Below are 22,236 nucleotides of genomic sequence, written 5' to 3'. Positions count from 1 at the left end.
ATATATTTAGTGAAAGTTAAATTGTATTTAAAACATGACTTACTATATTTAAAAAAAAATCACAAACAAAAAAAAAAGCTAACACTTTGCAATCTTCTGAAAAGTTTACTTTTTTACCATTAGAGCTGCATAAAAGTGCATGATATAAAAGGAATGATTAAAAAAACCCACAAACAAAACCCAACCAAACAACCCCTCCCCCCCCAAAAAAACCCAAACAAACAAGGAGGCTGCAAACTGATGTTATAGGTTTCTGAAGTCCAATTTTAGTGTATTCAGTTGTGTTAGATATCTTTCCCCTGTAACTGACAGACATTACAGATTTTTTTTTACCTCTCTCCATCAGAAAATTAGAGATATTATTTTTTTTTTCTTTTTGTCTTCCTTTTCCAGAGTTCCTTCAGACCTAAGTCTTTATTAACAACTTATTGAAATCTCTAATCAGGTAAATCTCTACAACTACTTGAAGACAGGATGTTGTGAGGTGGGTATTGGTCTCTTCTCCCCTAGTAGCTAGTGATAGAACAAGAGGGAATGGCCTCAAGCTGCAACAGGGCAGGTTAAGGCTGGACATTTGGAAAATTTTTTCACTGAAAGGGTTGTTAGTTGTTGGAACTGTTGGTTCCAAAGGTTGTTGGAACAAGCTGCCCAGGGAGGTGGTGGTGGAATCAGCATCCCTGGATGTGTTTAAAAGACTTGTAGTAGGTGGTGCTCAAGGATATGGCTTAGTGGTGGACTTGGTAGAGTAGGGTTAATGGTTGGACTCAGTGATTTTGAAGCTTTTTTCCAACCTAAATCATTCTATGAAATAGGGAGATGAGATATCTAAACCATCAAGATTCTGCTAGAAGTCTTGGGCTCATGTCTGAATGGTGATAGTGTGGTATATGTGGATAAATAAGATAGCTGTCGGAAAGAAATGTTGCACTCTTTTGCCTTTTTCTATTCTTTTTGTTAATGATAAATGTTTGCCTTGAGAATTAAGTAACAAAATAGATGGTACTGTTCAGCTTTATGCCACAAAAATCTGTCTTGACTGAACAGTTCAATTGTAGCAGTTGTTGTCATGTGCTTTCAGGATTAAACCTTGGGGACTTATATAACTTTTGTAAATGCATTTGCAGGAATGAAGTGGAAGTCAACTGAATTCTCTTGTGCCCTATTGAGACAAAATGATGGTCGTGTTTGTGGTGGCTGGAAGTCATGGCAGCACCTAACATGGGAGGGAAGTACACGACTAGACGATGTGGCGTGACTCGCTCAAATTGCAGATCTTCTGCCTGCTTATGGCAGTACTGGCTGTTGTGGTGCTGGTCCATAATTTTTTTCAGTTAGAGGTAAGTAGAACTTTTTTCTTCTCCAAAAGTGCTTGAACATTATTCCCCTTTGAGCTGTAAGGTTAGAATTGTGACTAACAGCATTTAGGCTTGCAATCACAGAAAACTCAGAGTGGAAGGGGTATCTGGAGGGATTTAATCCACACCTTTCTCAAAACTTCAAATTTAGCTTGGGTTGCGTAGGGTATTTTTGAGCTGAGTTTTGATGGTCTTCAAGGACGGTCAGATCTCACAATCTGTTGCAAAGCTGCACTGTTGTCATGGGGAAGTAGGTTTCTCTTATCTGTGGTAGAAGTTGCTTCTTGCCGTCTTAGTGTATACTTCTGATTCCGGTTCCTCTGTAACTTCCTTTTTAGGTAGTGAAAGACTGCAGTTAGATCCTCTCTGTCTTCTCCTGACATTAAAAAACAAACAAACACCCCCCCCAGAAAGACTCCTGTGTCTGTTTCCCTTAGTATCTCCTTTCTGACATGTACTCCAGTCCCCTAATCACAGAATGGTAGGGGTTGGAAGGGACCTCTGGAGATGGTCCAACCCCCTCTGTCCAGGGAGGTTTTGAAAGCCTCTTGAGATGGAGATTCACCACCTCTCTGAGCAGCCTCTTCCATCACAAATTAAAGAAGTTCCTCCTTGTGTTTAGATGGAACTTCTTATGTTCACGTTTGTGCCTGTTACCCCTTGTCCTGTCACTGGCACCACTGAAAAAAGACTGATCCCATTCACAGAATCACAGAATGGTAGGGGTTGGAAGGGAGACTGGTAGGATTTGGAAGGTTCTCATCTTGGGGATTCTTCTCTGGTCTCTTCAGCTGGACTCTGGTATGGAGTTTCTATAGCCAAATACAATATACTAGGTATTGCTTCACTGGGTGTAAGCTGAGGGAAATTATCGCTTTCCTCTAGAAGATTGCTAATTATGCTCTTTTTGATTGATTGCCACAAAGCCATGCTGTTGAGACGTGATCAGTTTGCTGTCCACTGGAATCATGGAATCATTAATGCCCAACCATAATCCAGTTACCATGACCACTGAACTAGGTTTTTTTCTGTAGAGCTATTAGCTAATTAGCAGATCTCCAGCCTGTACTGATGCAACTTCTCTTTGCCTTTACCTTTTTCCTTCTGCTATGTCAAACTTGCATATTTCTTCATTTTATTGACCACTTGAGTGCAGAGGTGCTTTCAAACTGCATGAGCCAGTAACCTCAGGCTGAAGCCAAGACAGATGAAATCACTGAGGATGGTTTCAGGGAGTCTTGGAGGCTTGACTCTATCCTTTGGCTGCCTGCCTGGCCAGACTATCCATCTAGTGCAGCAGTTGATGGGTGAGAATAAAAATGCTTAAGCCTAGTATCTCATTAAATTATAGGTATCTTTTATGCAGGTTAGCCAATCAATAATTGCTTTCTGCTTTTAGGTTGTGTATATCCTGCTGCAGAGTCTTACTACCTCCTGGCTAGTGATGGCCAAATTAAATAATCCAAAAGAGGGACTATAAAATCTGCTCTCAAGCTAAAAAATGATATAGTTGCATTGGAAGAGATTCAGATAAAAGGAGGATGTTTGGGAGGTCTAAAACCACAATTGACTCAGGTTCAATAACTAAAGAGTGAATGTTTGCTACCTGTTCCAGTACTGGTGGAGTCATTAAATAAAAACTGCAGATGCTGAATTCAAAGGAAGCAGGAGTGTTTTTTTTTTATGGATTGCAGCAAAGCTGCAGAAGTCCTTGCAGTAAGACTGTAGCTGGTAAAAGCATATTGTGTTCTTCTTCTGCATCAAAACAAACATGGACAGCACAAGTGAACTGGATTAAATATTCAGCAGGAAGTATCACAACATAGTTGGCCTGTATTCTTTTCCATATACTTGCTGTTAGAAACAACTGGGAGTCAAAATGCTGTCTGATGGGCCTTTGGTTTCAGTTAGTGGGATCATGTTTGTGTAACATAGAAGGTAGCTTTGCTTTAGTTCTCTCTCTGGGTTTTTTTGCCTATGATGTTGATATTTTGAATATTAGGTTATTATTTTTTTAAATTATGTTTTTAGAAGCACAGAACCATGGGACTGTTGAGGTTGAAGAGACCTGTGAGATCATCAAGTCCAATTGCTCGCCTAGAGCTCACAATCCCACCACTACTGCTCAACCATGGCCCTATGCACCAAAAGATGAAAGGGTTCTGTCAGAGATTTGAGAGTAAAATTCACTATCTGCTTTTTCTGGTCACTATTCATGATAAGTATCTCAATGGCTTTGTTGTCCTTTGCACATCTGATACTCTAAACCCATGTATTCTGTTGCTGGTAACTCTTACACTGTAACGGACAACTCTTCTTGACCTTTCTGAATGGATCTGCTCTGGTATTTATTTCTTTCTTCGGCACAACATTGCAGGCAGCCTAGTACAGGTATCTATGTTGATTCTTTTCAGTCAGGGATCAAAGCCAGAAAAAACTTGTAGAAAGCTTTCACAGACTATCTGTAACCAAATTTGTTCAGGTTCTGAAAGGAGGGCTTCTTATGGAATGGTAGAGGCTGGAAGTGACCTCTGGAAACTTCCAACCTCCTTGCCAAAGCCACGTCACCTAGAGTAGGCTGCACAGAATTGTATCCAGACTGGTCTTGAAAGTCTCCAGAGAAGGAGACTCTACAACCTTCCTGGGCAGCCTGGTTGAGGGCTCTGGCACCCTCACAGCAGGGAAGTTTTTCCTCGTGTTGGAACTTCCTGGGTTCCAGTTTGTGTCTGTTGCCCCTCGTCCTATCACTGGGCACCAGTGAAAAGAGGCTGGCCCCTTCTTAACATGCAGCCTTGAGGTATTTGTAAACATTGATCAGATGCTCTCCCAGACCTCTGTTCTTCAGGCTAAACAGTCCCTGGTCTCTCAGCCTTTTGTCATCAGACAGAAAATCTTTTTCCTTCATGATCCTCATAGCCTCTATTGGTTTCTCTCTAGTGGTTCCCTGTCCCTCTTGAATTGAGGATCACAGAATCACAGAAAGGTAGGGGTTGAGAAGGACCTCTGAATATCATCAAGCCTAACCCCCTTTGTTGCTAACTGTTGAAAACATGTTTGTAAATGCATCAGACATGCTTGTCATCCCAAGTCATGTCATCTGTTGGATTCAAGCTGGCAATGATGACCTAGCCTTCCTGGGTTTTTTTTGTTTGTTTTTTTTTTTTCTCTTTAGCACTTTATACTTTCTCATAGTGCTGGAATCTTCCCTCTTGAATTCTTAACCTACTAATGATACCCCTTCAACAATCCTACCCATGTCAGAAATTTGCTTTACTTTTCTTCTCTTGTTATTTAAAATAAAATAATGTTCAAGCTGCCCACAAAACATTCGATAGCCTGCTTATTGTTAGTTTGCTTTTTCATAAGGAGTAACTCTTCTGTTGAGGTCCACAGCTGACCACTACATAATACAAGAAGAAATGTATATTTATTTTATTGTATTTTTTTCAAACACAGATAAAAATATTCAACAATTTTCTGTAAAGTACCACATTGCCAAGAGTAACATCATTCCTTTAGGACAGAGGACAGTTTGAATGTTTCTAATAGTTGCCTTTAGAGCAACAGAACCACTTCAGAATTGGTCGTGAGCATTCTTTTATTTTAAAGTACTTAAAGAGGAGAGTAGATGGGGGAGGGGAAGTTTCCCATGGGGATTAAGGAATGGTGCATGGAATCATACAGCTGAAACCCCAAAAGGCTGTGTAACAAAGTATTTTATTCTTGCTGCTAAATTGCAGGTACCTACAAAAGATAACTGTATCATTTTATTTGAATTATTGCTGGAATATTTGTCTTCAGGTGATGGCTTTTTGGGATTGGATTTGATGTTTAAAGTACCTTGGCACCCACTCTGCTGTGAGACAGTAAAGGCAATAAGCTGGTCATAGAATCATAGAATTGTTCTGGTTGGAAAAAACCTCTAAGATCAAGTCCAGTCATTGATGTAACACCACCCTGGCAGTTAAACCATGTCCCAGAGTGCCACGGCCATGTGTTACTTGAACACCTTCACAGACAATGACTCCACTGCATCCCTGGGCAGCCTGTTCTAATGCCTGACTACTCTTTCAGAAAAGATTTTTTTTTTTTCCTAATATCCAACCTAAACCTCCTCTGGCACAATTTCAGGCCATTTCCTCTCATGCTATCCCTGATACTAGGGAGAAGAGACCAACCTCCACCTCACTCCAACCTCTTCTCCGGTAGTTGTAGAGAGCAATGAGGTCTCCCCTCAGCCTTCAGACTAAACCAGCCCAGCTTCCTCATAAGACTTGTTCTCAAGACTTGGTCTCATACTTTAGACAACAAATAGTAATTTTACATTCCATGTACTTTATCCCTGATAACAAGATGACTTAACTTTCAGGATATGGTATTTGTTCACTTTCAAGTATTACAAATGAAGACTCTGTGTTGGGCAAACTGGAACTTCCCTGCTCCTCTTGCCTGTCATCTGGGAGTCTCCTGTTGTATTACTAGCTCTAGTATTAGTGACTTGAAAAGATTTGCACCAATGGTTTTGGATGTACCAGGCCAAGCTAAGAGTTTCAGCTGTTGGAAGATACTGGGCTTTGGGGTTCCACCTCTTCAGCAGCAATTGAAATACTCAAGGTTTTTTATCAGCCACTAAAGTTGTTGTGTTTAACCCAAGAACAAGTGTTCATTGCAGGTCTAACCAAGTACCCTGTGACCCTTCTAGAATAAAGGTGAGAGCATGATTGCCTGGCTGGGGCTATATATCTAATATTTGTGTGGTTGGCAGTGAGAATGCTAAAATCTGAGTAGTTGAGCTGAAATGTTCATTTGAATTCTGAAAACATATCTTCCTTTCTTTTTTCCTCCCTTTTTATGCCATCTCTCATACACCAGGAACAGCTTGTGGATTTGTTTGTGCTTAATTGATGTGTAATCCATTCTGTCCTGCCTGGCTTACTTTGCAGACATCCATAAAATTACTCCGTGGTCACATTTGGGTTCTTGTTAACTTCAGAAAGCAGCAAATTGTCCTAGGTTTGAGCCACGAGGTGCTCAGGGCAACAGGACAGAAAGGTATTTTACCCCCAGGGGAGCAAAATAAAAACACTCACACAGAATTGGAGGTTAAATTTGAATGCTATTTACAAATCCATACAGACATACAACTGCTATTCAGGGGAAAGTAATATATATGCAAATTAAGCCCAGTTCTTTACCTGGGCCTCGCTAGGTCAAAACCTTACCCCCGAGTCAACCTCAGGCAGCCCAGGAACAGGCCACACTGCCCCCCCAGAGGCCAGTTTTACCAAGCCTCAATTACCCTCAGCCTCCCTGCTCGCTCCCCCCTTCCCTCCCCCTGGCAAAAACTGTGTAGCAAGAAATTAGCCAAGGCCAGAGCAGGCCTTAGCAAGCCTGCAGTCCCCCACAAACCACAAGAGATAAGCTGCTGCAGCGGGAAGCAGAGGGGAAGGGAGGGAAAAGAGAAAGAAGAGACTGTGAACCCCTTTTATATAGGGCGATGCAGCAGGGTGGGAACGAAGTAACAAAGATCCACTTTGTGGTCTCTGGTACTTCTGGAGGACTTTTTCTCTATGATGGAACACTCAGTCTATAACCTATAACACAAATGAAAAAAAACAAAATAGAAGAAACCCGAACAAAACCTGACATCCTGGCACACATACAAACACAAAAAAACCTCAAACCCAGCAAACAAGCATGCAAAAAGGCTTTGGGAATTGCACTCCAAATCAAGACCTCTGGAATGGAGCATGTATGGGAATAAGCAAAGCAGGCCAAGTGTTGTTCACCATGAAAAGCTAAAAGAATCTGTGTCGTAAGGTTTTTTCCAACCAGAAGAGTTCTGTGCTTCCATAAAGGAAAAGGGCTCTTGAGGAATCTTGAGAACTGCTCTTTATGTGCCTTTCTTAAAGACATTTCAATTTGTTTTGGCTGCTAAGTAGAGAGCCCACAGTTCTGTATGGGCTTGTTAAGACTTCTTAACATACAGAAGCCAGAGAGATTTGAAATGGCAGAGAAGCAGGGGGTAAGAAACAGAGTAAGGACAGACTAAGCTATTGATGTGCCTCACTGCAAGATGTGTATCCACAGGGGTGGGAGAACTTGAGCACGTTTCTGGAGATGAAGCTGGGAAACTCTTAAGAAAGGAAGGTGGTTTGGAAAGCTTTTCTCTTCCAGTAAAGAATCTTTGGTATATTAATTGACTCTGAGGCTTCCTGCCTTAACTGGGAAAAGGAATCACTGTAATAGTGTCTTCTGTGAATATCATACATGATGTAGTTTGCTTTCATAGATTCATGGAAGGGTTTGGGTTGGAAGGGACCTTAAAGATCATCAAGTTCCAACCCACCTGCCCTGGGCAGGGACACTTTCCACTAGACCAGGTTGCTCAAGACCTCATCCAACCTGGCATTGAACACCTTCAGGGAGTGGGCATCCACAATCTCCCTTGGGTAACCTATTCCAGTGCCTTGCTACCCTTACTGTAAAGAATTTCTTCATAATAGCCAGTCTGAATCTTACCCTCTCAAGCTTCATTCCATTCCCTCTTGTCCTATCATTACAAGCCCTTGTAAAAAGTCCTTCTCCACTTTCTTGTAGCACCTTCAGGTACTGGAAGGCCACTCACATGTAAGCTTCTAATTCTGCAATAATACATGGTCCTGTTTGGGCTTTAGAGAGAATTATAAGGATGAACAAGGATGTTAGGGAAAGAAGGGTTAGGCTGTTGAAGAAGCTCTGGATTTACTGTGACAGAGATTCCATTACCCACTCTCAGCCCCTTGAAGACTGAGTGAGGAAAACTTATGATATGGTCTATGCTTTATGGGTCATAACCTGGAGATAACTGAAGCTGAAGTAACAGTGCTTGTCTGGGACCTCAGCTGCATATAAATGGAGAGCCTTGCACTCATGCTTGGCTAAAAATGCTGTGTAGGTGGACTGCTTTAGAGACAGAACTATAGTCTCTGCTCTGTTTTCTGAGTATGTTTGTTGCCTTGGTATTCTCCACACCCTTTTCCACTGAAGAATATATGCATGCCTTGGAAAGTCATCAGAAGGGCTACCTTGGCCATAAATGACATTTTCTGGATCTCTGACAGAAAGACTGGGTTAAAAACCCTGAAGATACTTATAGAAGTTTAAAAATAGTGCTAGATCTATCCTTTTAAACAGTCATCTATCTAATATGTTTATAGAAGATATTTTTAGATACTTATAGATTTTTATGGAAGTTTAAAAATAGTGCTAGATTTACCCATTTCCCTTTGGGACAGCCAGCTCTCTTCTTCATTTGCAAGGATTTTTTCCATGCTCCTCTGCCCTGATGTGCCAATGGAAATACAGAAAATTTCTTTTGAGAGCTTGCACTGAACACATTCATAAATTTAATTAAACCCACTTTTTTCTTCACCACCCTTCCTTGGGAAACTGCTTAAATATTTTTACTGACTGAGACATGGTTGCCAGCTGTAGGATGCGTCAAAATATATAGCTAGCTAATTAAAATATTTCCATGCAGTATTGTCTGTGATATGTATATGCATGAGCAAGTAAAAGGAAGAAGTTGTGAAGATATCCAAAAATAGAAACTTTCCTTGTTTAAAAAATGCATGTAGGTAGTAAGCCTTAAAGTAGAGCTGTGCCTGAGATCGATTCTCAGTGTTGCCTGAAATTTCCTTGGTTAATAAAAGTAATGTGCAGTGACACATTTGCATTTTTGCCTGCTGTGATGGAAAGCAGAAATAATTATCAATTACCACAGATGGCCTTCAGGCATAATTGGTTAAATCCTGACTGGAAAAGTAAAAGAAGCAAAAGCTTCTGTTGTGATAATAACATGTATCTGCAGACACTTGTTGATGTAGATTTTACAGTTGAAACCTAACAATTTTCTGTTTGAGGTTTTATAGTTAACATGGATATCAGAGGAGATTCCATGTACCCATCCCACATCCTAGTGTGCTCTTTATCCTCTTATTTTTAAGCTGATCAAATCCAACTTCTTATGTAACAGGCTTCAGAACACTCTTGATTTCTGTTGCTTAACTTTTTTTTCCCCTCAAAAAATAGATTGAATCTCTGTGTTGTTCAAATGACTTTAATAGGCTGGCATGTTCAAATAAATTGTAGCAGGAAGTGCCTTCCAACCCATACCATTCTGTGATTCTATGATTTCAAATAGAGAAGAAACAATGTGAGTGTAATGAGATAAATGATTGCAGCCACTACATGCAGTATTGCTCTCTAGAAGGCCTGTTCAAGGTATGCATCAACCTCATCTGTAATGCAGTATCTCAAAGAAACCCTACTTCCTTGCATTATAGTAAGCAACTATTAGACTTCATTGTGCCTAAAGACTAAAATGTTACTATTGTAAGAAAATAAAATATTAATTAAAATTTACTGTTTAATCATACAACCTTTTATAACTTTTTTTTTTGTCAGAGCAGAGAAACCTGCTTCTTTAGGAAACCTGTGGTCAAAGTAATATGTTCGTGTCTTCTAATAAAATTGCTACATTTAATCAGCTTTGAAGCTCTGTAAAGCAAAGCCCAGTTCTTGAGATTGCTTCCAGAGAATCACCATGGTTGGAAAAGACTTTGAAGATCATCAAGTATAACAATTATCTGACCTGACCAGGGTCAGTGCTATACCATATCCTAAACGCTACTATACCATATCCTTAAGAGGGCTTTTAAATACATCCAGGGATGGGGATTCAACCACTCCTCTGGGCAACCTGATCCAGGCTTTGAGAACCCTTTTTGAGTATTGAAGTTTTTCCTAAAGTCCAACCCAAACCTCCCCTGGTGCAATTTGATGCCACTTCTTCTTGTCCTATCAGTTGTGACTTGTGAGAAGAGACCAATACCCACCTCTCTACAACATCTGTCCATTTTCTCCTTCAGATAAGGTCTCCCCTCAGCCTCCTTTTCTCCAGACTAGTTCCCAGTTCCCTCTGCTGTTCCTCACGGGACTTGTTCTCCAGACTCTTCACCAACATTGTTACCCTTCGCTGGACCTACTCCAGCACAGATTGTTAGGGGTTGGAAGGGACCTCGAGACATCATCTAGTCCAACCCCTCTGCCAGAGCAGGATCTCCTGTACCAGATCACCCAGGAACTCATCCAGGCGGTTTTTGAATATCTCCAGAGAGGAAGACTCCACAACCCCACTGGGCAGCCTGTTCCAGTGTTCCATCACCCTCACATTTTTCCTCATATTTACATGGAACTTCCTGTGCCTCAGCTTTCATCCACTGGCCCTTGTCCTGTCATTGGGCATCACTGAGAAAAGCCTGGCTCTATCCTCTTGGCACTCATTCTTTACATATTTATGAACATTAATGTGGTCACGCCTTAGTCTCCTCCTCTCCAAAGAGGATACTCAGCTCCCTCAGTCAGTCCTCATAAGGAAGATGTTCCACTCCCTTGATCATATTTGTGGCTCTGTGCTGGACTCTTTCAAGCAGTTCCCTGTCCTTCTTGAACTGAGGGGCCCAGAATTGGACACAATATTCCAGATGCAGCCTCACCAGGGCAGAGTAGAGGGTGAGGAGAACCTTTCTCGACCTACTAACCACACCCCTTGTAATCCACCCCAGCATGGCATTGGCCTTGGCCACAGGAGCACATTGCTGGCTCATGGTCAACTTTCCATCCACTAGGACCCCCAGCTCCTTTTCCCCTTCATTGCTCTCCAGCAGTTCAGTCCCCAACCTATACTGATCCATGAGGTTATTCTTTCCCAGGTGCCAGACTCTACACTTGCTCTTGTTGAATTTCATTCAATTTCTCTCTGCCCAAGTCACCAGCCTAAGTCTTGCTGAATGGCAGCACAACCCTCTGCTGTGTCAGCCACTCCACCCAGTTTGGTGTCATCAGCAAACTTGCTGACAGTGCACTCTGTGCCCTCATCCAGGTTGTTGAATATATTGAACAGCACTGGTCCCAGTACTGACCCCTGAGGGACTCCATTAGACACAGGCCTCCAACTAGACTCTGTCCCATTCACCACAACTCTCTGACTTCTTCCCTTCAACCAGTTCCCAATCCACCTCACTACCTGATCATCCAAGCCACACTTCTTCAGTTTAGCTGTGAGGATGCTGTGGGAATCAGTGTCAAATTCTTTACTGAAATCCAGATAAACCACATCCACTGCTCTACCATCATCTGTCCACCTGGTTATGTCCTCATAAAAGGCTATCAGGTTGGTCAAACATGAATTCCCCTTGGTAAAACCATGTTGACAGCTCCTAATGACCCTCTTGTCCTTGATATGTCTCAGGACAGGACCAAGGATAAGTTGCTCCATCACCTTTCCAGGGATGGAGGTGAGGCTGACTGGTCTGTAGTTACCTGGGTGCTCCTTCTTACCCTTTTTGAAGACTGGAGTGCCATTTGCATTCCTCCAGTCCCCAGGCACCTCTCCTGTCCACTGTGACTTACCAAAGATGATGGAGAGTGGTCTGGCAATGACCTTTGCCAGCTCCCTCAGCACCCATGGGTGCATGCCATCAGGATCCATAGATTTATGGATGTCCAGATTGCTTAACTGTTCCCTAATTCAGTCCTCATCAACCAAGGAAAACTCTTCCTTTGTCATGTCTTCCTCTGGGGCCTGGGGCTCCTGGGGACAGTCTCCAGCAGCACAGATGGAGACAAAGGAGGCATTCAGTAACTCCGCCGCCTTTGTATCCTCTGTCACCAAGGCACTCACCTCATTCAGCTGGGGGCCCACTTTGATGCCTCTCTTACAGTGTTTAATAGCACAATTTCAGGTAATATATTTTTTTTTCTCTCCCCAGAACTTAGATGATGACACAATTTCAGGATCAAACTGGATAACAGAAAACAATGTCCAACACTCTCTGTCCCAGACAACCAAAACTACCAGGAAGCCTTACTGTGGCTATAAGCAGCAGACTTTGTCCAAAAGAGAACAAGCAGAAGAGGAATCGTTGCTTGCTGCAATACAGTGGCCAACCCCCCCTGATAGCAACATAGCCTTTCTACAAAGCACTGATCCCTCACATAGTGACTTTGTAATTGTGAAACCCAGTGGGTTCTTCAAGGTGGGTGATCAGTTAGAGGTACTTGTTCGTCTGAAAGATTTCCAAGGAAAACCTAAGGAGTATGGTGGAGACTACCTACAAGCACGAATTCACTCTCCTCTGCTGAAAGCTGGAGCAACAGGAAGGATTGTAGATTGCCATAATGGCCTTTATAAAGTCTTCTTTACCTTGCTTTGGCCAGGAGAAGTCAAAGTTTCCGTGTCGCTTGTCCATCCAAGTGAAGCAATCCAAGTCCTCCTGCGTTTACGAGAAGAAAGACCAGATAGAGTCTATTTCAAAAGCTCATTCAAATCTGGGAGGTATTCAGAAACTACTGAGTGCAATGTTTGCTTGCCTGGAGATCTCCCAGTCTGCAACTTCACAGATCTGTATACTGGTGAGCCATGGTTCTGCTATAAACCTCGGAAACTGTCCTGTGCCAGCCGAATCAGCCATGCCAAGGGTGGATATCAAAAAGGTCTTCTGACACAAGAGGAAAGCCTCTTTTTCCAAAGGTATGTGTGTTGTTGAATTTACATATACCCAGTCAAGTAAATTTTTATTTAGTTAGTTAAGATAAACTGTAGCAGGCCTAGGGAGGTTCTCCTTCCCCTCCATTCTGTCCTAGTGAGACCACACCTGGAATACAGTATCCAGTTTTGGGCTCCCAAATTCAAGAGAGACAGGGATCTACTGGAGAGAGTCCAATGGAGGCTATGAGGATGATTAAGGGGCTTGAAAATCTCTCCTGTGAAGAAAGACTGAGACCTGGTGCTGTTTGTTTTTGAGAAGAGAAGGATGAGAGAGGATGTTATTAATGTCTATAAATATCTGAGGGGAGGGTGTCAAGATGAAGGTGACAGTCTCTTTGTAATGGTGGCCAATAATAGGACAAGGAATAATGGGTATAAGCTGGAACACAGGAAGTTCTACCTCATCTTGAGGAGAAATTGCTGTGAGTGTGCCAGAGCACTGCACCAGGCTGCCCAGGGAGATTGTGGAGTCTCCTTCTCTACAGGCTTTCCAAACCTTCCTGGACACGTTCTTGTGTGGCCTGCCCTAGGTGATCCTGCTTTGGCAGGGGGTTGGACTCAATGATCTCCAGAGGTCCCTTCTAACCCCTAACATTCTATAATTCTATGAAATATGACATGTTGCCTTACAGGAGGTGTGTATCTGCTGGAGCAGGTGTGAGTTGTTGAATAGCAGCTGTGTAGCATTGAGCTGCCTGCTAAGTTAAACCAGAATACTAAAAAAGGTCAAGGTTTGAGGCTTATTTTGAGGTTCCTGGGCGCTCAGAAAGACTTTAAAGATCTTAAAAATAATTTCAAATCATGAATTGTGGCATCACAGAATTGTTTCAGTTGGAAAATTCCTCTAAGATCATCAAGTCCAGCCATCAGCCTAACACTACCACAGCCATTAAACCATATCTCAAAGTGCCATGTCCATGTGTTTCTTCAACACCTCCATGGATGGCATAGAAAGCAGAATAAACTTAGAGTTAAAAAAAAAAAAATCTGAGTGTGACTTGTATGTAGTTATTTGAAGAGGATTAAAAAATTGCTATTTAATATTACCTTCAAGTTTATCAGTCAATTTTACAAATATTATTTTTTCTTGTTCAAGCGATGTGAATATTAAGAGGCCAATACTCTCCAGTGGAGCTGATTCAGTGATAGTAAAATCCAAGGCATTTACAGGTAAAGTGGATTTTTTAAGATTCTTGTTTGTTATTCATTATTAAATGTATTTAAAAAACCCAAGCATGAAGTAATAATTGATTTGCTTGTTTTCACAGCATAAAATAGAAGTTAACTGTTAAAATTGTATTGAAAAAATAATGAAGGTTTTTAGGTATTAACTGCAATATGAATAACACAGTTGACTAAAATTAGCTACATATATGGGATTTTTAGTAAAAAGTAATGTAAAAAGTTTGTTTTCTTTCCAAAAATGTCTTTTTCTCTACCATTTCTCAGACATGTAAAATGTCTTACAGCATCTGCTCACCAAACTCTCAAACTGATGTAGCAAAACCATCTGTGTGGTCTTTCTTTCTTTCTTTCTTTCTTTCTTTCTTTCTTTCTTTCTTTCTTTCTTTCTTTCTTTCTTTCTTTCTTTCTTTCTTTCTTTCTTTCTTTCTTTCTTTCTTTCTTTCTTTCTTTCTTTCTTTCTTTCTTTCTTTCTTTCTTTCTTTCTTTCTTTCTTTCTTTCTTTCTTTCTTTCTTTCTTTCTTTCTTTCTTTCTTTCTTTCTTTCTTTCTTTCTTTCTTTCTTTCTTTCTTTCTTTCTTTCTTTCTTTCTTTCTTTCTTTCTTTCTTTCTTTCTTTCTTTCTTTCTTTCTTTCTTTCTTTCTTTCTTTCTTTCTTTCTTTCTTTCTTTCTTTCTTTCTTTCTTTCTTTCTTTCTTTCTTTCTTTCTTTCTTTTCTTTCTTTCTTTCTTTCTTTCTTTCTTTCTTTTCTTTCTTTCTTTCTTTCTTTCTTTCTTTCTTTCTTTCTTTCTTTCTTTCTTTCTTTCTTTCTTTCTTTCTTTCTTTCTTTCTTTCTTTCTTTCTTTCTTTCTTTCTTTCTTTCTTTCTTTCTTTCTTTCTTTCTTTCTTTCTTTCTTTCTTTCTTTCTTTTTTTTTTTTCATAGAATCATTGAATGGCTTGAGTTGAAAGGGACCTTAGAGATCATCTACTCCAACCTCCCTTCCATGGGGAGGGATGCCTCTCAATTAGACTTGGTTGCTTAAGTCCTCATCCCACTTGGCCTTAAACACCTCCAGCGGGCCATCTACAACCTCTCTGGACAACCTATTCCAGAGTCTCACCACCCTCATTCTGAAGAACTTCTTCCTAAGATCCAGTCTAAACCTACTCTCCCTCAGCTTAAAACCATTCCCTCTTGTCCTATCAATAGACACCCTTATGAAAAGTGCCTCTCCAGCCTTCCTGTAGGATCTCTTCAGGAATCGAAAGGCAGCTCTAAGGTCCCCCTGGCATATTCTCTTCTCCAGGCTGTACAACCCCAGCTCCCTCAACCCATCGTCATAGGAGAGATGCTCTGGCCCTTGGATCGTCTTTGTGGCCCTTCTCTGGAATTGCTGCAAGAGTTCTATGTCCTTCTTATAATGAGGACACCAGTACTAGACACAGTAGTTGCGGTGGGGTCTCACAAAAGCAGAGGGAACAGGAGGAATCATCTCTCTTGACCTGCTGGCTGCGCTCCTCTTGATGCAGCCCAGGATAGGTTTTGTCCAACAGATTTTCGCAACAAAGTATTACCACAGGATATCAGAACCTACAGTTGTGGACCAGAACCTAACTGTTCTGTACCTTGTCAAGAAAGAGAACAAAGAGACAATCCCATACTAAGTTAAACTTAGAGGTTATCTCATTCTATCCCTGTGCACACATTTTATGCTTCCAAAAAGCCTGCATATAATCTGATAGGCAGAGAATTATTTCTTAATTGAAAGCTTTTTTTGTTTTGTTTTGTTTTGTTTTGTTTTGTTTTGTTTTGTTTTGTTGTGTTTTAATGAGGTTGTAGGAGTCTTTACCTGAGCCAAATCTTTACAGAAAACAGCCTGCAGCATTTCGTGCTTTTCATTTTCGCTGTTCAGGAAAAAAATAGAGTGCTGCTACTAAGCCAGCAGCACTTTCCTCTCTTTCTTTCTCCAGGTTCTTTATATGACATGTGTTTTGTTGCTTTTTGAATCATAAAATCATATAATTGTTTTGGTTGGAAAAGACCTCCAAAATCATCAAGTCCAACCATCAAACTGAGACTGCCTTAGGTATTTCCTCATAGAAAGCACTGCAAATTTGACATTTTACTTTATTGTCCTTCTTCTAGGAGTTAGAGATGAACAAAACCTGCTTGCATTTCATGAGGTTTCATGCTAGGTTAAGAAGGTTTGACGGGAGCAGCTCAGTACTACTCAGGGAAATTCCTTCTAAGAAGAACTGTCTCTGAGAAAATTAATTTTCATATATTAGTGTAGTGTTCATGGAGGTATGAATTTGTTAGGATTGATGACACACTGAAATTCATTGTTCTGCTGTTGTTTGCTTAGAATCGATGAATGGCATTGTTTGGAAGGGACCTTAAAGATCATCTATTTCCAACCTCCCAGCTATGGGCAGGGATACCTCCCACTAGACCAGATTGCTCAAATCCTCATCCAGCCTAGTCTTAAACAATTTCAGGGATGAGGCATCCACAACTTCTCTGGACAACACAATCCAGCATCTCACTACTCAGAGTAAAGAGCTTCCTAATGTCCAATGTAAATCTACCCTGTTCTGGTTTCAAACCATTGTACCTTATCCTATCACCTCAGGCCCTTATCAAAAGTCCCTCCATAGCTTTCCTGTAGGCCCATTTCAGGTACTGGTATTTTTTGTTTCGAGTGGTACCATGTTGGCACATTGGGGTTCTTGTCCTGCTGCTGTGGAGCAGCCCTCCTTGCTGCTGTGTCTGGCCACTAGAGGGGAGCAGTACCCTTGGCACAGAGAATTCTGTGTGGTAACGGCCTGGAGGTACTGGGATCATAGAATCATAGGACTGTTGAAGTTGGATGATATTCCTGAGATCAACAACAACCACTCTCCTAGAGCTCACAATCCCTCCACTACTGCTAAGCCACTACCACTAAACCATGTCCCTCAGCACCACATCTTTTAATTAGCTCCAGGGATGGTGACTCCATCACCTCCCTGGGCAGGCTGTTCCAATCACCCTCTCTGGGAAGAAATTTTTCCTATATCCAACCTGAACCTCCCCTGCCATAACCTGAGGCTGTTTCCTCTTGTCCTGTCACTCATTGCATGTGAGAGGAGAGTGACCCACCCTGGGATCTATCCCAGGATGGAAAATAAGGTGCTTTGTTCTGCCTGTGCCCCTCTGTACATAAGCGTGAAAGATCTACCTTGGCAGGGGGATTGGACTCGATGATCTCCAGGGTCCCTTCCAACCCCTAACATTCTGTGATTCTATGAAGATGTCAGACATATACTGGTTTTGACTTTATCATCAAATTTAGTTTAAACCAGATTAATCTACAATTGTTCATTACAAACTCTACCAGTAGTTGCAAGATTTGCTGCAGAAATAGGAGATGAAATACCTGGGATTTCAAGTGTCATGCATTGAGCTTTCTAATGCATGTGGTACATAATAGTCTTGCACTTGGAACTAGAGAAGATGTTCATAGAATCACAGAATTGTAGGGACTGGAAGTAACCTCTGGAGATCATTGAATCCAGCTCCCCTACCAAAGCAGGATCATCCAGGGCAGGTTACACAGGAACACGTCCAGGTGGTTTTTGAAACTCTGCAGAGAAGGAGACTCTACAACCTCTCTGGGCAGCCTGGTGCAGTGCTCTGGCACCCTCACACCAAAGAAGTTTTTCCTCTTGTTAAGGTGAAACTTCCTGTGTTCCAGTTTGTGTTCATTACCCCTTGTCCTATCACAGGGCACCACCAAAAAGAGACTGGCCCCTCCTTGAGACCCACTCTTAAGGTATTTCTAAGCATTAATGCATAATGTTCATGCATTACTGGATATATGACCATCAAGGTTACAGAGGCTGGTTTTGTTGTATCTGAATTTCAGAGAATTTTTCTCTTCTAGATTCAAGCATCATTGACAGAGCTGAAGATCCCACAGTGTCCCCTTCTGGTTATTATTATGAAGATGAGTGGAGGTCCAGAACACACTGGATCCATCATTTTAACAACTCAGATGACATAACTAAGTGCTTACAAGGAAAAGTAATCCACTTGTTTGGAGACTCTACAATAAGGCAGTGGTTTGAATATCTGACAGCATTTGTTCCAGGTGATTATTTTTTAATTCCTCCTTAGAGACCTTCACAAAGCTTTTTTTCTCACATCTCAGCCATAGAGTTGATCTCACTGAATGACAACGACAAAGCAAAGGAAGTAGAAGAGGGACAAAACATCAGATGTCCTGGCAGGTAGTCAGATGTTTGAGCAGACAGTGGAAACTTGTAGGTGTTGAAAATGGGGCCACAAAGTGCTTGCAAAGTGGTCCTTGCAAAATATTTCACCAATGAGGACAACAGCTAAGGCTGTGAGTTATAACAGGTGGCCACAGTGGGGGCATGGCAGAAGTGACTTAGGGTGCCTGTGTAAAGAGCATCTCAGTCATGTGAGTAACTTTGAAATGAAGTAGCAGATGACTTCCATTGCTGTTGATTGGTTTTAGGCCCTTTCTTACCTTTCCCTTATTTTAACTCAAATAACAGAATTTTGGTAGCAAATTAGGCATTCCTTTGTCACTCCTTACTCCTAAAGGAGTTAAATTGTGTTGGAACACAGACTTTGAGACTCCTTAATTGTTGATATGCCTACAAGTTGAAGTAATCTTTAAATTTAACGGAGTCCTACCATTTCCATAAGGGTTCCCATGAACACTGGATTCATTGGTCAGCAGTGACTGATGGAGTCTGCTTGGAAAATTACTGTTTTATGAGACAGAAAGAAATAGTTTGGGAAACTTGGAAAAGGCATTGACAGCCATGTGAAGCTTAAGTGTGCTGTCTTGCTAATTTCAACACCCATAAACTCCTCTCTGAAATACAGATTCATAGGAGGATTTGGGTTGGAAGGGACCTTAAAGATCATCTAGTTCCAACCCCCCTGCCATGGGCCAGGACACCTTCCACTAGACCAGGTTGCTCAAGGCCTCATCCAACCTGGCCTTGAACACCTTCAGGGAGTGGCATCCATGACCTCCCTGGGCAACCTGTTCCAGTGTCTCATCACTCTCAGTGTAACAAATTTCTTCCTAATATCCAATCTAAATCTACTCTCTTCCAGCTTCAATCCATTCCCCCTTGTCCTGTCACTACAAGCGTTTGTAAAGTCCTTCCTCAGCTTTCCTGTACACCCCCTGCAGGTACTGGAAGGTCTCTGTAAGGTCCTTCCAGAGTCTTCTCTAGGCTGAGCAGACCCAACTCTTGTAGCCTGTCCCCAAAGGAAAAGTTCTTCAGTCCTCTGATCATAGAATCATAGAATCATAGAATCAGTCAGGGTTGGAAGGGACCACAAGGATCATCTAGTTCCAAACCCCCTGCCATGGGCAGGGACACCTCACACTGGATCAGGCTGGCCACAGCCTCATCCAGCCTGGCCTTAAACACCTCCAGGGATGGGGCCCCAACCACCTCCCTGGACAACCCATTCATCTTCATGGCCCTCTTCTGAACCCGCTGCAAGAGCAAGTAGCACGTGTGTGACATTCATCTTCTGCTTCATTTTAGAATTATGTTCAGATTTCTTTATCTACTGCTAGCTTTGCTCTGTGGTCCTAGCATCTTGTTGACAGTTCTAATCTCTTCTTTGCCACCTTTCACCAATGCTTGCTGTTGGGTTTTCAGATCTAGTGGAATTTAACCTGGGGAGTCCTAAGAACGTTGGACCTTTCATGTCTGTGGACTTGAAGCACAACATCCTACTGAAGTTCCGCTGTCATGGGCCACCCATTCGCTTCTCAACAGTCTTCAGCAGTGAACTGCGCTACATTGCCAATGAACTGAACGGCATAGTGGGTGGGAGGAACACGGTGATAGCCATAACTATCTGGTCCCACTTCAGCACGTTCCCTGTGGAAGTGTACATCCGCCGGCTGAGGAACATTCGGAGGTCGATCATCCAACTGCTGGATCGCAGCCCCAAGACTTTAATCGTCATCAGAACCGCTAACGTTCAGGAGCTTGGGCCGGAAGTGAGCCTCTTTAACAGTGACTGGTATTCCTTTCAGCTTGATTCTGTCATGAGGAAAATGTTCTCAGGAATTGCTGTGCACTTTGTGGATGCTTGGGAGATGTCTCTGGCTCATTACTTGCCACATAACTTGCACCCAAAAGAAATCATCGTTAAGAATCAAATAGATGCATTTTTATCTTATGTGTGCCCTCTGCAAATTTAGCACGAGTGGGTATCCCTATGTCATCATTTGCTATAGCTGAAGCAAAGTTGCTCCTTGGAGCTACCAAAATTTAGAGGATGCAGTAGAAGAACTCTGGTTAGTGTACTTGCAAGAGTGGCTCTTTGTTTGAGCTATGGAGTTATGCAGAGTGCAAGAGAAGAACTCTAGTTACTGTATTTGCCTGGGTGGCCTTAACTCTGTGTTAGCTGTGAAAGATGGTCAAGAGAATTTGACTGTTCAGGCTGTATCTTCCTGCAACGTTGATTCCTTTCAACCTCATCATTCACATCTGAGATTATTAAAGAGCACTTTAAATGGACAGTATTCAATAACAAATGATGTGGGTTATTAGCTTTACTAGTTGTCTGCACTGTACGCTTCAGTTTATCCATAGGACACTGATTGTGGTGTTGCTTACAACTGTATGAGAAACCTGGAAAGGATTTTTGGGGAGAAGTTTTTCTCTCAACATTCCAGAGTTTGAGCAACATCCCCTACAGCTGTTCCAGAGTTTGAGGGATATCATGGGCTAAACCAATGACACCCTACAGCTGTATGTCAGAGAATCACAGCGTCTGTTCTTGTTTCAAAGTCCTAATTAGAAATGTGGAGTGCACCAAAATCATTAATGTCAATCAAGGAAGCACAATCAAAATATCTGTAATATTAAATCATCAGGAATTGGCTGAAATTTAATTGAGCCACACTAGTTAGGCACCCTTAGTGTTTACAGATAGCTCCTAAATATTGCAGCTAGCCAGGATTTGAGTTTGGTTTCCTGTACTACTGAATTTCTTCTGAGCATTAATCTCTACTTCTTGAGTTATCTGTAATGGAGAAATGTATATATTATGAGCTCGGTGAAGACACTGTCTCAGGCAGTCTCTGCAAGTTCAAGTTGCAGGCTGGCCTACTTGAAGCTTGAAATATTTGCTAATTAAAGTGTTTCCCTTCCCTGTAAGATAAAGCTATTCCCTTATGCTGCTGCAAAGCTGGGCCTCTGAGCATCACTTTTGTACATCATTCATACATTGTGTCAGTATGGAGAAGACAAGTGACCTGAATGCACTTGAAGATTCATAGAATCACAGAATGGCTTGGGTTGCAATGGACCTTAAAGATCGTCTTGTTCCAGCACACCAGATGTGGGCTGAGACACCTCCCACTACACCAGGTTACTTTACTGACTGAACAAGTTAAAACAGTAGTGGAGTGCTTCTGAAGGCAGCTTATGATGCTTAAAGAGAGCAACAAACACAAACTGGAACACGGGAAGTTCCACCTTGACATGAGGAGAAACTGGTGCCAGAGCACTGGGATAGGCTGTCTGGAGAGGCTGTGGAGTCTCCTTCTCTAGAGAGTTTATCAGCCTGCCTGGATGCATTCCTATGTGACCTGTTCTAGGTGATCCTGCTTTGGCAGGGGGATGATCTTCAGAGCTCCCTTCCAACCCCTGCCATTCTACTGCTAAGGATTTTTCAGTGTCCCATCTTCTGCCAGCCAGTAGCTGCACAAGAAGCTGGGAGGGAGCACGGCCATGGCACTGCCCAGAACTAGCCAGGTGGATCTTTCATACTGTAAGAGATCATGAGCGGTATATAAACTGGAGAAGCAAGGAGGGAGTGAGTGTGTGTGTGTGGATTGCTGCTTGGGCATCAGTGAGCACGTGGAGAGCAATTGCATTGTGCATCACTTCTCTTTTTTGGAGGGTTATTTATTTTTTTCTTTTTTGATTTACTCATTTTCATTACAATCGTAATAATATGATTATATTTTATTTTAGTTATTAAACAGTTCTTAATGCACAAGTTTTACTTGTTTTTTTTTTCCCTTCCAACTCTTTTTTTTTTCTTTTTTTCCTTTTTTTAACTCTTTCCTTT

At 41.8% G+C, this 22,236-nt stretch overlaps 1 protein-coding gene across 1 annotated transcript; it reads left to right on the top strand.

The window, feature by feature from the left end:
• Positions 1-1,244: 1,244 nt before the first annotated feature.
• NXPE3 (neurexophilin and PC-esterase domain family member 3) lies at positions 1,245-20,356 on the top strand. The gene is made up of 5 exons (XM_054386791.1): positions 1,245-1,337; positions 12,170-12,930; positions 14,045-14,118; positions 18,035-18,241; positions 19,806-20,356. The coding sequence occupies exons 1-5, from the start codon at positions 1,245-1,247 to the stop codon at positions 20,354-20,356; spliced, it is 1,686 nt and encodes a 561-aa protein (XP_054242766.1).
• The last annotated feature ends 1,880 nt before the right edge of the window (positions 20,357-22,236 follow it).

This window comes from Indicator indicator, chromosome 1 (assembly GCF_027791375.1).
Source record: "Indicator indicator isolate 239-I01 chromosome 1, UM_Iind_1.1, whole genome shotgun sequence".
Classification (NCBI taxonomy): Eukaryota; Metazoa; Chordata; class Aves; order Piciformes; family Indicatoridae; genus Indicator; species Indicator indicator.
Note: the sequence above shows the minus strand (reverse complement) of the source record. Positions and strands in the feature narration are given on the sequence as shown.

What these genes read in the sequence shown, in the direction of transcription:
- NXPE3 (XM_054386791.1), top strand. Translation starts at nt 1,245, where the DNA reads ATGTGGCGTGACTCGCTCAAATTGCAGATCTTCTGCCTGCTTATGGCA. An exon ending in GAAAGCCTCTTTTTCCAAAG is followed by an intron (nt 12,931 to 14,044) that starts GTATGTGTGTTG and finishes TTCTTGTTCAAG; the next exon opens with CGATGTGAATATTAAGAGGC. An exon ending in AAAATCCAAGGCATTTACAG is followed by an intron (nt 14,119 to 18,034) that starts GTAAAGTGGATT and finishes TTTCTCTTCTAG; the next exon opens with ATTCAAGCATCATTGACAGA.